Below are 14,521 nucleotides of genomic sequence, written 5' to 3'. Positions count from 1 at the left end.
GAAGGGTTGCCAGACATCTTACCTGATGCTTCTTTCATAGCTAGCACATTACTAAATGATAGCATAAGATACTGTTTTTGTTAGATCTTTCTAAGATCTTATTTTTGTTTGGCCTTCATTCTCAAAGAGGACCAAGATATTAGGGAGATGATTCTATGACATGCATAGGGAGAGAGAGCTGTGAAATATCACTTGCCTCACTTTCTCCTCCAGATGTGAACAGTGGCCAGATATAGATCAGGAAGACTGGAAATGGCTCTAGATGCAGTGGGAGACCTTGGCCTTTTTAAGCTAAGGTCTTCAACAGGTCTCAGTTTGACTGAGACTGCACCCTCCAGTGTCTAAGACTAGGTAGAAATTGAGGCAAAGAATAGCCTCTTTCACCTAGTCAAAATAAATAAATAAATAAACACAAAATTAAATAAATGAATGAATGAATGCATGCATCTGGGAGAAGAGGGGAAAATAGAAAGGACTACTATTTACATTTCCACTCAGGAATCAATCAGGACCCAAACAATGACCACTAAGGACTTGGCTTGGGATCTAAGTTGGCCAAGCAACTAGAGTCCAGTTCTAAGATCGTGGGCAGAAAGATCACTTACTTTTGGTTACTGTAGGGCAAAGTTGTTTACATTATAGAAAAAGTTATTTGGACTTATGAAGGGAGTTGCCTCTCATATTTTGAAATGTTTCAAAAGTAAGTAGCTTACTCCTTTCTTACATGTAAGACTAATCTAATTCAGTATTTACTGGGAGGAGAGAATCTAGGAAAGATTTAACTCCTTTCAAGCACACAGTAATAGTAATAATAACAATAGCAACATAATAACATGCATTTGTACATAGTATTTGTATATTAAATGCTTTTCTCATAACAACCATATGAGGAAGATATAAATGTTATTACTCCCATTTTAGAGATGAGGGAAAAAAAAAAAAAAAAAGAATGGAAAGTTCTCCTATTCTTAAATTTCAGCCTTCGTGTAGACAGAATTACATATCTGTAATATTTGCTAGCAGGCCCAATTGTGACATAAGGCTTATATCAAGCTAAAGAAAAAATATTACAGCCATGTTCCCCAGAATATGTTGACTTGGGCAATGGAAAACAATTCTGAGAAAAGTTTGGGAGAAGGACATAAGGACATTGACAGGCAAGGCTGCCATAACTCCTAGTAACCATACTCCTCAAGCTCAGCAAGTACTTTGAGGCTCACTGCCAAGAGTTACCAAGCTAGTGCATCATTTTCTCTCTTCCTACTATGGAACACCTTTCAAGTTACTAAGAAGTGAAGAATAAAGTCCATTATTTTAAAGGGAAAAAAAAAAAAAAACATTTTATATTGCTAAATATATTAATATAATTGGTTGAATATTTGCTCAGAGAGTGCAACAATCATTATTATATCTTATTTTATAGATGCGATAGTAAAGTAATTAAATCAAGGCCACCCATAGAGTCATTTGTAGATTTTGGAACGGAGCCTACGTCTCCTACTTTGAAGTTAAAGTTTTTGTGCCTCTGCCTTCAGCATCACTGCTAAAATACAGAACTAAAGAATAGAGAAAAATAATTTCAGTTCTAACTCATAGTTCATAAAGATCTTAGACTTTACTATATTTAAGTTAAATTTTACTCAATTGTCTCATGGTTTGGAAGAGATCATAGGCTCTTCATAGGCAACATGGATAGAATGCCAGGTAGGGAAACAGGAAGGCAGATCTTGAGTTCAAATCTGGCCTCAGACACTTACTAGCTGTGTGACCCTGGGTCACTTAACAAACTTCTTTGATTCAGTATTCTCATCTATTAAAAGAGCTGGAGAAGGAAATGGCCCACTATTCCTGTATCTTTGCCAAGAAAACTCCAAATGGGGTCAGGAAGAATTGGATATTATTGAAAATGACTGAAAAACTACAACAAACCAGGTTCATCAAAACTAAGACAATGGACTACAAGCTCTGGAAGGTGGAACCAACTTGAAAAAACTTTAAGTATAGGGCCAGTGGGTGTTGCCCAAGACCCAGTCTATATGGGTTCTGATATGCTCATCACTATGCTAATTGTAAGTTGATTCTTTTTTTTTTTTTTTGACAGAATAACTTTTAAAGACTAGATGTATGGTAAAAAAACAAAACCAAAAAAATGCATCAATCATAAATTAGCCACTTATTAATCATGTGATCTTAGACAATTTTTATAATTCCTATCAGTTTCTACAACTGTAAAACTGGCAAATTAATATTTCAGTTCTTAACCTCACTAGATTGCTGTGAGAATCATATGAGATTATTTAGGCAAAATGATTTACAAATTTTAAAGTGCTATATAAATGTTTATTATTACTAATAAGTCACAAATGGGTTGGGACCTGTATCACTGAAGGCAATCTCCATATCAATCACAGATCTTTAAAGTATGCAATCTACCTTTTTCCTATGAGAATTTCTTGGGAATACTTCACATAATATATAAATGAAAATAATATATAACATCTAAAATTGCTTTAAGAATGTAAGATGATATTATGGTTATTAGATTTAGATAGCACATTGAATATAGCTCTGAACATGGAATCAGGAAAAAAAAAAACTTGTTTCAAATATAGTTCACACATTTAATAAGTTGCTCAAGCAAGTCACTTAACCTCTATCTGCCTCAGTAAAATGGTGCTAATAATACTTTTCAAGGTTGTTGAGAGGATCAAATAAGATGATATTTATAAAGCATTTTGCAAACCTTAAAGTACTATATATTTTACATATTATATACAATATAATTGTATTACTGACAAATATCATAAATAACATAGATATAGATATAGATATAAATATATAGATACACATAACATCATTTCCAATGAAAAGTTTTACTTAAATCTCCACATTTTTTTCCTTGTTCTGTTCTGCTATTTTCAGTGAATCCAACTCTTTTTAACCCCATCTGGGCTTTTCTTGGCAGAGATACTGAAGTGATTTGTCATTTCCTTCTCTAGCTCATTTTACAGATGAGGAAACTGAGGCAAACAGGATCAAATGACTTGCTTAGGGTCACACAAGCTAGCATGTGTTTGAGGTCAGATTTGAATTTAGGAAGAACCTGGCTTAAGAGTTTTGACAATAGTAAAATTAGTTTGGGATCTCTAAATTGTTCTCCTGACTCTTGAAACCCAGGGAGGGGAAGGAAGGAGTGGAAAAATGTAAGGAATGGATAATTTTCACCTATGATCTTTTTACTAACACCACGAAACTCCTGCTTTTTAAGAATAAAGCCTGTGATTTCACTGATGTAGGGAACTCTATTAATGCATATTTTCATTTGAAATTAGCTGGTGTCATAAATAGAATGCCTATCCTGGGGTCCGGAAGATTCATCTTCCTGAGGTCAAATCTTGTCTCAGATATTTAATTGCTGGGCAAGTCACTTCATCCAGTTTGCCTCTGTTTCTTATCTGTAAAATGATCTGGAAAAGGAAATGACAAACCACTTCCTTATCTCTGTCAAAAAAAAAAACAAACAAACAAAAAAAAAACTCCAAATGGGATCAGGAAAAATCAGACACAGTATAAAAGAATCATTTAGAATCCGAAGAAGTTAAGATCACAAGGACAAGGCTTATCAGAGGAAGGATAATCCTGAATTCCCAATGCCAGATTAAATGGCTTTCAAGACTACACAAATGCATTTGAACAATGAACAGTGTTTATTCTTCTCTGATTAGCTGAATGAATTCTATAAATAACTATATTTATAATGCTTTAAATACAGTGCTGTTTAGGGAGAGGAAGGAAAAATGAGAAAATTGCTGTAAGATTTCATTTCTGTACTGTATTTCTTGGAGATAAGTACTTTAAAAGTCATTTCATCAATGTCTGTTGCTTATGAGCTTTGCTATCTCAGTTGTATCTAAATTAGAATTAACTGAGGATTGTTCTATATTGTATAGGTTAAGCATAATTTTATTTTATATTTTCCTTAAGGATCTAAGAAAATGTTATAAATAAAAATCCTGATTCATTATTTTCTACACAGTAACATGGTGACCAAATGAGCAGAATAACTGTTAGAGTAGCACTAAGAATTAAATGATGTGTTATAATGCTCATTAAATGGTGCAATTCCAATTATATTACTGTAATATTTAATTATTTTCCATTTAATTTTTTTTTAAATGTGGAATTGATCAGGTACCTTCCAGGGATACAGGCTTCCCTTTAAAAAGGTAATAATTCCTTGCCTAATAAAATTTAGTAACAAATATTTTATGATGAAAACAATCTAGAGGCATATTTTCCCTATCATGGCTGTGAAGATTCACATTTAAGCCTTTTTAATTAAATTACCACATCAAAGGAATCATGCGTGAGTTTTTTGATTGAAGATGAAAACTGAATTATGTCCACAAAGCTAGTGTCATGAGATGTCAAAATGCTAAAAGTGAACTATAATCTCTGAAATCACTCAATACTATAATGATATATTTAGTTAAATTATAATGCTATTTTTTTAATCACATACCGAGAGCAACTCTTGCTGCTGATGCATCATAATTAATCCAGAATGACACCCATGATAAAATTGTAATCAGTATGGAGGGCATGTAGGTCTGAAGAATGAAGTATCCAATATTTCTCTTCAACCTAAAGCTCAATGAAAGTCGTGGATAGGCCACCTATGAAAAAACACAAAAGTGTTATTTATAATGAGAGAGAGAGAGAGAGAGAGAGAGAGAGAGAGAGAGAGAGAGAGAGAGAGAGAGAGAGAGAGAGATTGGCAAACAAAATCGTTTGCCTTTGTGCCATGGAGACTAAAACATATCATTGGAGCCACAGGGATTGTGGAATACTCCACAACCATACAATTTATTTCTGTCTGGCAAATGATATTTACAGAGAACCAACAGTATCTTGAGAGAAAAAATACTGTTATGTAGTCTATTTTTAATGTAATAATGAGGAAATGCTACTAAGGCTAAACACTAAACTGAGAAATATCCCTATGGAAAACTTTTTTTTTTTTTTTTTTTTTTTTTTTAAAGAAAAGCTTTTAATAGAAGGCTACAAAAGAAAACCAAATGTCTTGTTTATCGCTTTAATTAATGGCTGTTCTTCTACTTCTTCATTGTCTGTAGATAGATTTGGCCCAGAGCTGCCCCAAGCCAAATGATTTCTTTTTTGCTGCCACCCACACATACCAAGCTCAAAACAGCTGTGCAAAAGTTAATAGGATGGGGGCACTGAACAAAGGTACAAAGACTCTACAATTTTGTAATGAAAAACTCTAAAAATTAGAAGGATTAAAGATGGGAGAAACTTAACCCTAGTAAAACACATTCCTTAACTTTACACTGACATTTTACAGTTCTTTGACAGATGAAAGCATTGAGTTCATTACCCTTGCTATTTCTCAACATTCATACATCTATATGCACATAATAATGCTTTTCTCTTTATATGTCTTCTTCCCACATATCATCCTGTAAAAAGCATTGGTTTACATTACATAGACATATAATAAATGTGTGTGTTGTTTTTTTTTTTTTATTCCTACTAGCCATGCTTTTCTTTGATCCATTCTATGAATCAAAAGCAGCTGACAAGAGTTCCTTACAGTTTTCTTTCTCCTAATCTCAAATTTTCCTGTACTTGTAGCATTGCTTCTTTCCTTTCTGTCCCAGGAGAACTGTCTCTTTTTTTCACCCAAAAACTCTCTACTTGTGTCCTGGATCATTCTCCCTTCCTGCTTCCTCTGAGAAGGTAATTGCCTCAAGTTATGCCTCAAGGTTACAACCTCACAAAGATTCATTAGAATCTTCTTATCCTACAAATAAGTTCAGAAAAACTTGATTCTAAAAGAACATTCCCTATAAATCTCCTCTCACTCCATCAATCTGATACTCTTTTTTTTTTCCCTCAACAATATCTTGTTTTTCTAAATACATATAAAGAGAATTTTCAATATTCATTTTTGTAAGACTTTATGTCCAAATTTTTCTCCCTCCCCAAGACAGCAAGCAATTTCAAATAGGTTAAATGTGTGTAATTCTTTTTAAACATAATTCCATATTAGTCATGCCTTGTCTGTTACTCTTATTATCTTAACAACTTTAACTTAAAAGAGTAGTCTACATTTGCTATTATCATCCTTAAAACTTTTCCCATACTTATTAGCATCCATGACAGTCTAAAGAAGGGACTCAAAACCTGGAAAATCTCCTTCAATTCTGCCTCAGTGAGGGACCCTGCCTGAGGGGAACAAGATAAACAGTTTCATTCTGTTATCTAGGTGGGGTTGGTTCAGTCCAGAGCTAAAAGAATTCCAACCTTATTAAATTAAAGATCTTTTATTCAATTCAACTCCACCCACCAGCTTCACTGGGAGGGGGAGCAGGCTTCCCTTGCAGCTAAACACCTCTTTATAAAAATGGCCATTAAAAACTCATTTTCTTTCCAGAGGTTCTAGATATGCCAGCTATGCCATGCTTGCTATGCCAAGGAGGTCTCTGCCCACTGGATAATATTCTTTTCCAGTGCTAAACCTCTCTTTACCCTCATCTATTTCCCTAAAGAGACTTTATGCCTCTCTGTCTAGATTTCAAACCTTACTTCCCATATACATCCCTATAATAAACCTCTTTTATCAATTTAGGTTTTCAGGTTTGTAAATTCTTTTACAGAGAAATCTCTGTGCTGCCAGAAGGGAGTTCCCCAAAACTCCCTACCCTTGTGTTGAATCCCACTAGGATGTAGAGGAGCCAAATCTCTCCATTTAGTTCCCTGAATCCAGAATCTGCCACTAAACCTTATCATTTAACTCCCTGACCACCAGAAATCCTAATTTCATTTTGGTTCCCTAAATCTACACCTCATCATTTGATTCCCTGAAAGAGAACCTCAAAACCTAAACCTCATCATATTTTTGGTTCCCTGACCGGGAACCCCAAAAACTAGACTTCTCATTGAGTCCCTCAATCAATCAATAAGCATTTATGAAGGTTCTGGTATATGTCACACATTCTCCTATTTTTATTCTCTTTGTTCTGACTGTGACTTTTCACTTTGCATCAGATTTGTATTTCTTCTTTCCCTAAATATGTTATTCATGAAAATTTTTTTCCTTAGTCTTTTTCTTTTTATAAGCTTTGATAACTTTGGGGGGAGGTGAACTCTGAAATTGTGTCCCCTTTGATCTGTTTAAAAAAAAAAAAAAAAAAAAGCAAGATTGGTGTCTCCCAGACTGGCAGGAGGCCTATTTTCCAGATGGGCATTTTTCTAAGATAAGCAGCATCATTCAACTGGATATCTTGGGCAAATTAAACCCCTCTCCCCCAAATGATCTTTTGGGTAGCTGGATCCCCATTCAGGAAATTCCAAATTCTGGAAAAAGCCTTCAAAGTGATTTCATTCAATTGGGAGATCTTGGTCTGATAATCAGCTCAACCTGCCCCCAGCCCGAAAATTTGCTCATAAAATAGGTTTCTGTTAACACATTCTTTGCAAATATCATCATTAAGAGATTTGTCTACTAAGAGAGAGTTTCTTAGTGAAAAATAAAACTTCTTTTTTTGCCACTAAGATTTCAGTTTGTTGGATCTGTCCAATACTAGAGGGGATTCTCACATCAATTCTCACACCTCAGTTCTCTACCACTAGAACAGCATCAACTTCAGGTATGTTCCACTAGCCTCATATATAAAATGTGGGAATTCTAGCAGAGCAGAAATTCTTAACCTTTTCTTGTGAAACAAGGCCTTTTTTGACAGTTTGATGAAACATAAGAATCTTTTTTTTTTAATCAAATAATGCTTTTAAATGCCTAAAATAATTTGCATTACAAAGGAAACCAAATAACTGAAATAGTTATCAAAATCTTGAAAAAAACCACTCTATAGAAACTGGATCAAGAACCACTGGATATATTATATCTAGAGTTCTCCCTTCTCCAGAAAGGATCCTCCCAGATTCTGTGATCACTTCTATGCAAAGAATTCTCAAATCTATACCATTGAATCTGATGTTTCGCCCAAATACTAGTCAAACTGATTGATGGATACTTCCAAGGGTATGTTGATAAATATTTAACAACTGGCTATATAATACATTTTAAGTTAAACCTATGTTATTGATATTTTCTCAATTATATTTCAACAAAATAACAAAGAAGGCTTTGATTTTTAACACCCATTTTCTAGGTATAAATACTCACAGAATTTAATAATTCACCCTCATTACTATTTGAACTGGTTCCAGCACATTCTTGAGCACCTCCATTTGAATATTTGCTGAACAACCTAAATATGTGAAAATCTAAGCTGCTTATATTCTCTGCAGAATCCAGTTCTCTTTATGATTTTACATTTTCTATTAATGGTACTACCATTATTTGATTTTTTTCCTCATCATATTCTATATATTTCACTTTCAAAATGTGTCCCATATCCATATCTCTCTTTTCACTTCTATTGCTGTCAGCCTAATTTAGGCTCCCATTCTTTTTCATCAGTATAAAATTAATCCTAACTGGTCTTTCCACACCTCACTTCTTTCCCTTCTATATCCCATTGCCAGATTAATTTCTCTAAAGAAGAATTTGACTCATGTCATCCAATTGTTTGGTCATCTTTATTTATAAATCTTTACCATCTACCAAATAAAATCCAAATTCCTGTGTATAACAATCAAAGTCCTTTATGATCTGGTCCTAGCTCCAGTATACAGAGTTATTTCTCCTATTTCTTAGATATTTTCCTTAGGTCGAACCAAACTATATATTATTTCCTGAATATACATCTTTATTTTTGCTAACCGGCTTCCTCATTATTCTCTAACAAGACATTCTTCATCTCTTGAATCTAGATTGTCCTCCATGCAAGAAATGTCCTCTTTCTTTGTCTCTTCTAGATTTCTTGACTTTTTTCAAATCTTGGCTGAAATCCCAACTTTTTCAAATAGATTTTCTTAATTCCCTTTAATTATAGTGCTTCCCCTAGCTTAATTATCTCCAATTTATCTTGTCTATATGATGTTGGTTGTAGATAATTGTTTATATGTTGTTTCTTCCATTAGACTGGGAACTCCTTGAGAGCAGAACTTTTCTATTGCCTTTCTTCATATTCTCAGTGATAAACATAAGTTTATTGACTGCTGTTTATAAAACTTTTTTGTCGAATAAAAATACTATGAATTGGTGTTATTTTATTCTGTCTTATGTCTTATTTATTATACTTTGTTCTGTTTTCCCTACCATGTTATAAAATACTTGATTAGGTCTTACTCATTTTTGTAACTAACCCCATCCCCCAAGTGATCAACATAGGAACTTACACATCCTAGGGGCTCAAAATATTTCTGATGAATAAATAAATATCATTTTGTTATGTATTTATGAGATCAAACCATGTATAATGGCTTTGTTTTCTCAAATTTTCTTTTCTGTATCCCCAGCGATTCCACTGGATTTTAGTTTGCACGCTTGAAGAAAGAGAAAAGATTTGTAACCTTTTTTTTTTTTTTTTTTTATTATGTATATCTCAAATATACTCCAGATCCTCATGAGCTAAGCCATCCATTTTAGAATTCCTTTGAGACACACCTTCTTATGGGAAATATTCCAGTAAACATCTTCACATCAAGGACTTCATTGTTAATTCTTTTAGTGACCCCCACCCTCAATTTCTCATGAACGACATATAAAAAGAAAGCAAATAGAAAATTATCTGCTCTACAGAATAAATTTTGTGTTGAACTATTAAAGAACAAATACACAGATGTCTGCCTGTTAAAGCATGTTAGGTTCTATTCCATATTGCAGGGATAATGTGCTATTGATAAATAAGGAAGAAAATCCCCAGAATTACATAACCTCAAAACATTAGGTGGCACACTTGGGGGAAGGCTTGGCTCAGATTCAGGAAGTCCTGAATAAGTGGCCTTAGACATTTACCAGCTCTCTCTGTGATCCTGGATAAGTCACATAACTTCTCATTGCCTCAGTTACTTCAATTGTAAAATGGGGATAATATCTATACCTACTTCCCTCTGTCCCCACCTGGATTTTTAAAAGAATCAAATGAGATAATTTATTATGAAATTATTTAGCATATCTAACTATCTTTAAGACTGAAAAGGACTTCAGACATCATCTAATCCATCCTATACCTTACTTAGAATGGCTTCTACACAATTCCAGACAAGTGCCCATTCATAGTTTCATGTGAAGATTGTCATTGAAAGAAGAAAACACTATGCCCTGACATCTTCCTACTACTTCTGTATAGTTTTGAATTATTTTTCTTTTTTTTACTTTCTACTAAGATTTTTTTTCAGGATTCATATATTATTTCTATATTTCTCCTCTGAGGCAATAATAATAGTAATTGTTATTATTGTTGTTATTATTATCATAATATTATTATATATTATATATTATTATAATTGTTATTTTTATTATTTAATCCTTTTTCTTTATGATAACTCCCTCTCATACACCCCTCCCTAAAATCTTTTATTATTCCTTGCTCTTTTAGCTGAATCTTCATTTGACAGGATCTCCTGTTTTCACATCATATCATCCTGTTGGTTCTTTTCTGATTCTGTTCCAACTTATCAATGTCCTTTATAAAATTTGGTATGCAAAAGTGGACAAAATATTCCAGTTTGGTTTTTACCCTAATGGAGAAGAGCAGGATTCTCATCTCTATTTTCTAGATATCATGTTCCCATTTATATAGTTAAAGATCAAGATAATTTCTTTTGTGTTTTGAGATCACACTGTAGTTGACTATTGAGTTTAGTATGGAGGGAAAACACAGAGATTTCAGTGATCATTTTGGATCTTGTATCACCAGGAGTGCTTCTCATTTCAAAAATGCTTTCACCCCTGGAAATTTTCAGTTAGACTTAAAGATACTAAAAGCGATAAGAATAAAAAACAAAAACAAAAACAAAACACAACAAAAACAAAAACAAACAAACAAAAAAAGCCCTGCAACAATGTTGTAAGAGAGTATCATAGTAGAGAAGCTCTGTATGTTAAGGGATATGTGTTGAAGTATCACTATCCCTAAAATATTTTTCTCTGAGTGTTCCTCTAGGTATCCTATGGCAGGCACCCTAAGATATTCATAAACAGAAGTCTAAATAACAATAACTTCTTGTTTAGACAATAATAAAATAGGTACAAAAATCAGTGCCAGTTAAAAAAGAGTTTAGAACTGAGATAAATTAGTATAGAGGAAAAACATTGGCCTTGGAATTAGAAGTCTCAGGCATGGTTAGCTCTGTGACTTCAGAATGCCAATTATTCTCCCTGGTTTCAGTTTCCCCACTTGTAATATGTATGTAACATTATTTAAATTTCCTATCTCACAGCCCAGAATCATTACAAGAAAATTGTTTTGCAACTTTCAAGTTCTAAACAAATAAGAATTATCATTAAGTACTCTGAGAAAAAAAAAAAAAAAACTACAAAAAAACAGTTCAGAGTATTGAATAGCATCACCTCCTAAAAGCACTGTCAGGATAGAATGCATTGATGCACACATCCCAGAACTGCACAGAAAACTTAGCAAAGTTTCCATTGGCAGAAGTTAATGCTTTATGATAGAGCTGCGTTAAGGCTGCTACTGTGAAATTGATACCGCAGTGCATTAGTGCATTAAAGCCTGTTTCAAAATGTCAAGAGAAATTTGCAGAAGCTTTAATGTGAATGTGCCAATGCAGATATTTGATGATGCCAAGGTAGATGCTGAACCAAAGTAATGGACTTAAGCAAAATTCTGGACATATTCCTAAATTCTTCTGTCAGACCAAAACAAAGGTATCTGCCACCAAACCTGCTTCCAATCCAGCCCTTGTTGCCATCATTGAGGGGAGAAATTATTGTGGAGAAGGCTACTTTACTCATTATCACCAACAATTGCTGCAGACCAAATGCCACCAATAGGCAGTTAGGCACAAAAAACATAGGAGTGGGAACTTTCCCCAGAAAACGAGTCCTGCTTTCTAGCTCAGCCTACATAGACATTATCCAGGAAAGCAACTCATGTGGAAAAGCCATCACTGCCAAATGTCAACCAACTGCCACTCAGAGGGCAAGCAAGCCAGGGGAACTGGAAGGAGAAAGATGAGAAGCAAATCAAAACAACACTATGCCTTTGACCACCATTCTCTTTGGACTCTGACAGATACAACCCAGTATCCTGAACACAAGAACTTTCAGGATAGTAATGTTCCAGCTCAGTGTCTAGGAGAACAAACTTAGGGAAAATGCAGATTGCTAGAAAATAAAACCCCTGTCACTACGTTTCTTGATATTGTCAAATGATTCAGTATCAGAAACTGATATGATTTTAGCAATGGAGATGACATTCAAGAAAAGCATTACCATCTGCTTTGCCACTGCATGTGAAGAGCCATGGGATTTTTTTTCATCTGACTTGATGAAACCTTCCATATGTGTTGTTTTATTGGAATGTGAACTCCTTGAAAGCAGGGACTGCCTTATTTTTCTAAGGGCATCCCTAGCATAAAATACAGTGCTTTGTACATATTAAGCACTTAATAAATGCTTCATTCATTCATCTAATTTGTCAGTTGTTCCATATAATAATACAATTCACAGTCTCTTCCTTATTCCCCAAATGGGATAGTAGAAAGACCATTAGATCAGAAATCAGAAAATGTGGATTCTTTTTCTGACTTTCCTACTACCTATCTGTATTACTTTCAGCAAGAGAGTTGATTTCTATGGGCTTCCTAATTTATGAAGTAAAAGCATTACAAATAGATTGAGTGTTCTTAAACTGGGTCTCTGAATAGATTTATGGGGATGAAAATAAGGAAGAGAGTCCATAATTCCTAACTAAAATTTAGCATTTCTTTCAACTATGAATTTAAAAAAAATTATCTTGAGAAGAGTTCCAGAGATTTCACCAGATAGTCAAAGGAGTCTATGACACAAAAAAAGGTTACACTCCTTGAACCAGGTGATCTCTAAAATAAAGTATGGACATTTATGAAGTCTCCTCCAATTAGACACCTATTGGTAGGGCTAAAGAAAATAAAACTGTATCTGAAGTCTTGTTGGAATTGCAATTTATAAAATTTAATAGCACTAATATTAAAAGAAATTATCTCAGACATATCAAGACACATCAGATGGAAGTTCCAGAGAGGCAGATCTCATAGCAATGAAAGAATGAACTGCTTAATGGAACTCTTCAAAAGTGTCTCTGTTCCAAATTGGAATGGAGGTTGTCAGGGATGTTGTAGAGGATATGCCTTCTCTGATATAGATTCATTTTGATAATTTCTTGATGTTCACTGCACTTTTAAGAATGTGTAACTTCATAAATTGAATAGTAAGAATTCCATAGCTCCATATCCATAAAATATTCCTCTTTTTGAACTCTGGATTATATTAACCATGATTTTAGAAAGTAATTATTTTAAAAAATAGGAATACCATCAGAAAATCTACAATTATTTTATAAGTGCCTATTATGCTTCTAACACTTTCCTACATACTTGGGATAAAATGACAAAGTTAGATAAACTCTCCCTTCATGAAGCTTAAATTCTGACAATATTTTATATTTGAATGAGCATTGATTTTCAAAGTAATCTCACTGGAGTGTATGCATTCATTTTAGCAATGTTATCACTAATTATATCATCTTTGAGAACATCTTTGTAGCTAGCTTAGGAGCTACCATATCAATATTTTCAGTATTTTTTGTCACATTGTTTTCACAATACAAAGATAAAACAAAACAGAACAATACTACTTGGATCAATTACCTGTATTTTTCACTTGTGTTTCACTCAGTTTTTCACATTTCACTTCACTTCACAAACTTGGATCAGAATAATTTCTAGTTGAAAGAATCAAATACATCCCACAAAGATAAAGATTACACACCACTGAGGATTTTTTTTTTTTTAAAGATGTGACATAGGCTCTAAAAATAATACCAAAGGAGTCAAGTAGATACTCTCCTTGCTGTGAATGTGAAACCATTATAGCCCAAGAGGAATCTAGGTCCCCAAAGAAGAAATTCTGAGCATGGAAAGGGAGCTTCCTCAAAATAGGACATCAGAAAGATATGACAATTGAACTCCATTATGGACCCTGGACCTGAATGTCTTCTTTGTAGAAGCAATATACTGGTTTCTGTTAGCTCAGTGCATAGGAATTTTGCTTCTGTTGTGGTTGGGTAGAAATATGGGCTAAATAACCTATAAAGTCTCTTCTAATTTTTAGGTTCTAGTTGTTTTAAAGGATAGGCTAGGGGGAAGAACTTCCTGGAGAAGAAATACACATTCATTTATATGTATACACACACACATAAGTGGGTTCTCTATGTGTGCTATATATCTATACATATATATATATATATACATATATATATATATACATATATATGCTTGATACTAATTCATTGCAGTCTTCTATTAAAGCATATATTTGGAGAATTATTTTATGTAAAAGCCCATTAAGCTAGAAGTTACAAAACCT

At 33.7% G+C, this 14,521-nt stretch overlaps 1 protein-coding gene across 2 annotated transcripts in view; it reads right to left on the bottom strand.

Annotated features, from left to right (window-relative positions):
- GABRB3 (gamma-aminobutyric acid type A receptor subunit beta3) overlaps positions 1–14,521 on the bottom strand; it is a 307,324-nt gene that overhangs the window by 32,368 nt on the left and 260,435 nt on the right. For both annotated transcript variants that reach the window (XM_074300319.1, XM_074300321.1), the window contains one exon: positions 4,523–4,673. In XM_074300319.1, coding sequence (XP_074156420.1) covers positions 4,523–4,673 — 151 coding nt within the window. The remainder of the gene's footprint in view (positions 1–4,522; positions 4,674–14,521) is intronic.

The sequence above is a fragment of the Sminthopsis crassicaudata genome, chromosome 3, assembly GCF_048593235.1.
Source record: "Sminthopsis crassicaudata isolate SCR6 chromosome 3, ASM4859323v1, whole genome shotgun sequence".
NCBI classification, from domain to species: domain Eukaryota; kingdom Metazoa; phylum Chordata; class Mammalia; order Dasyuromorphia; family Dasyuridae; genus Sminthopsis; species Sminthopsis crassicaudata.
This window is presented reverse-complemented; position numbering and strand designations above follow the sequence as displayed.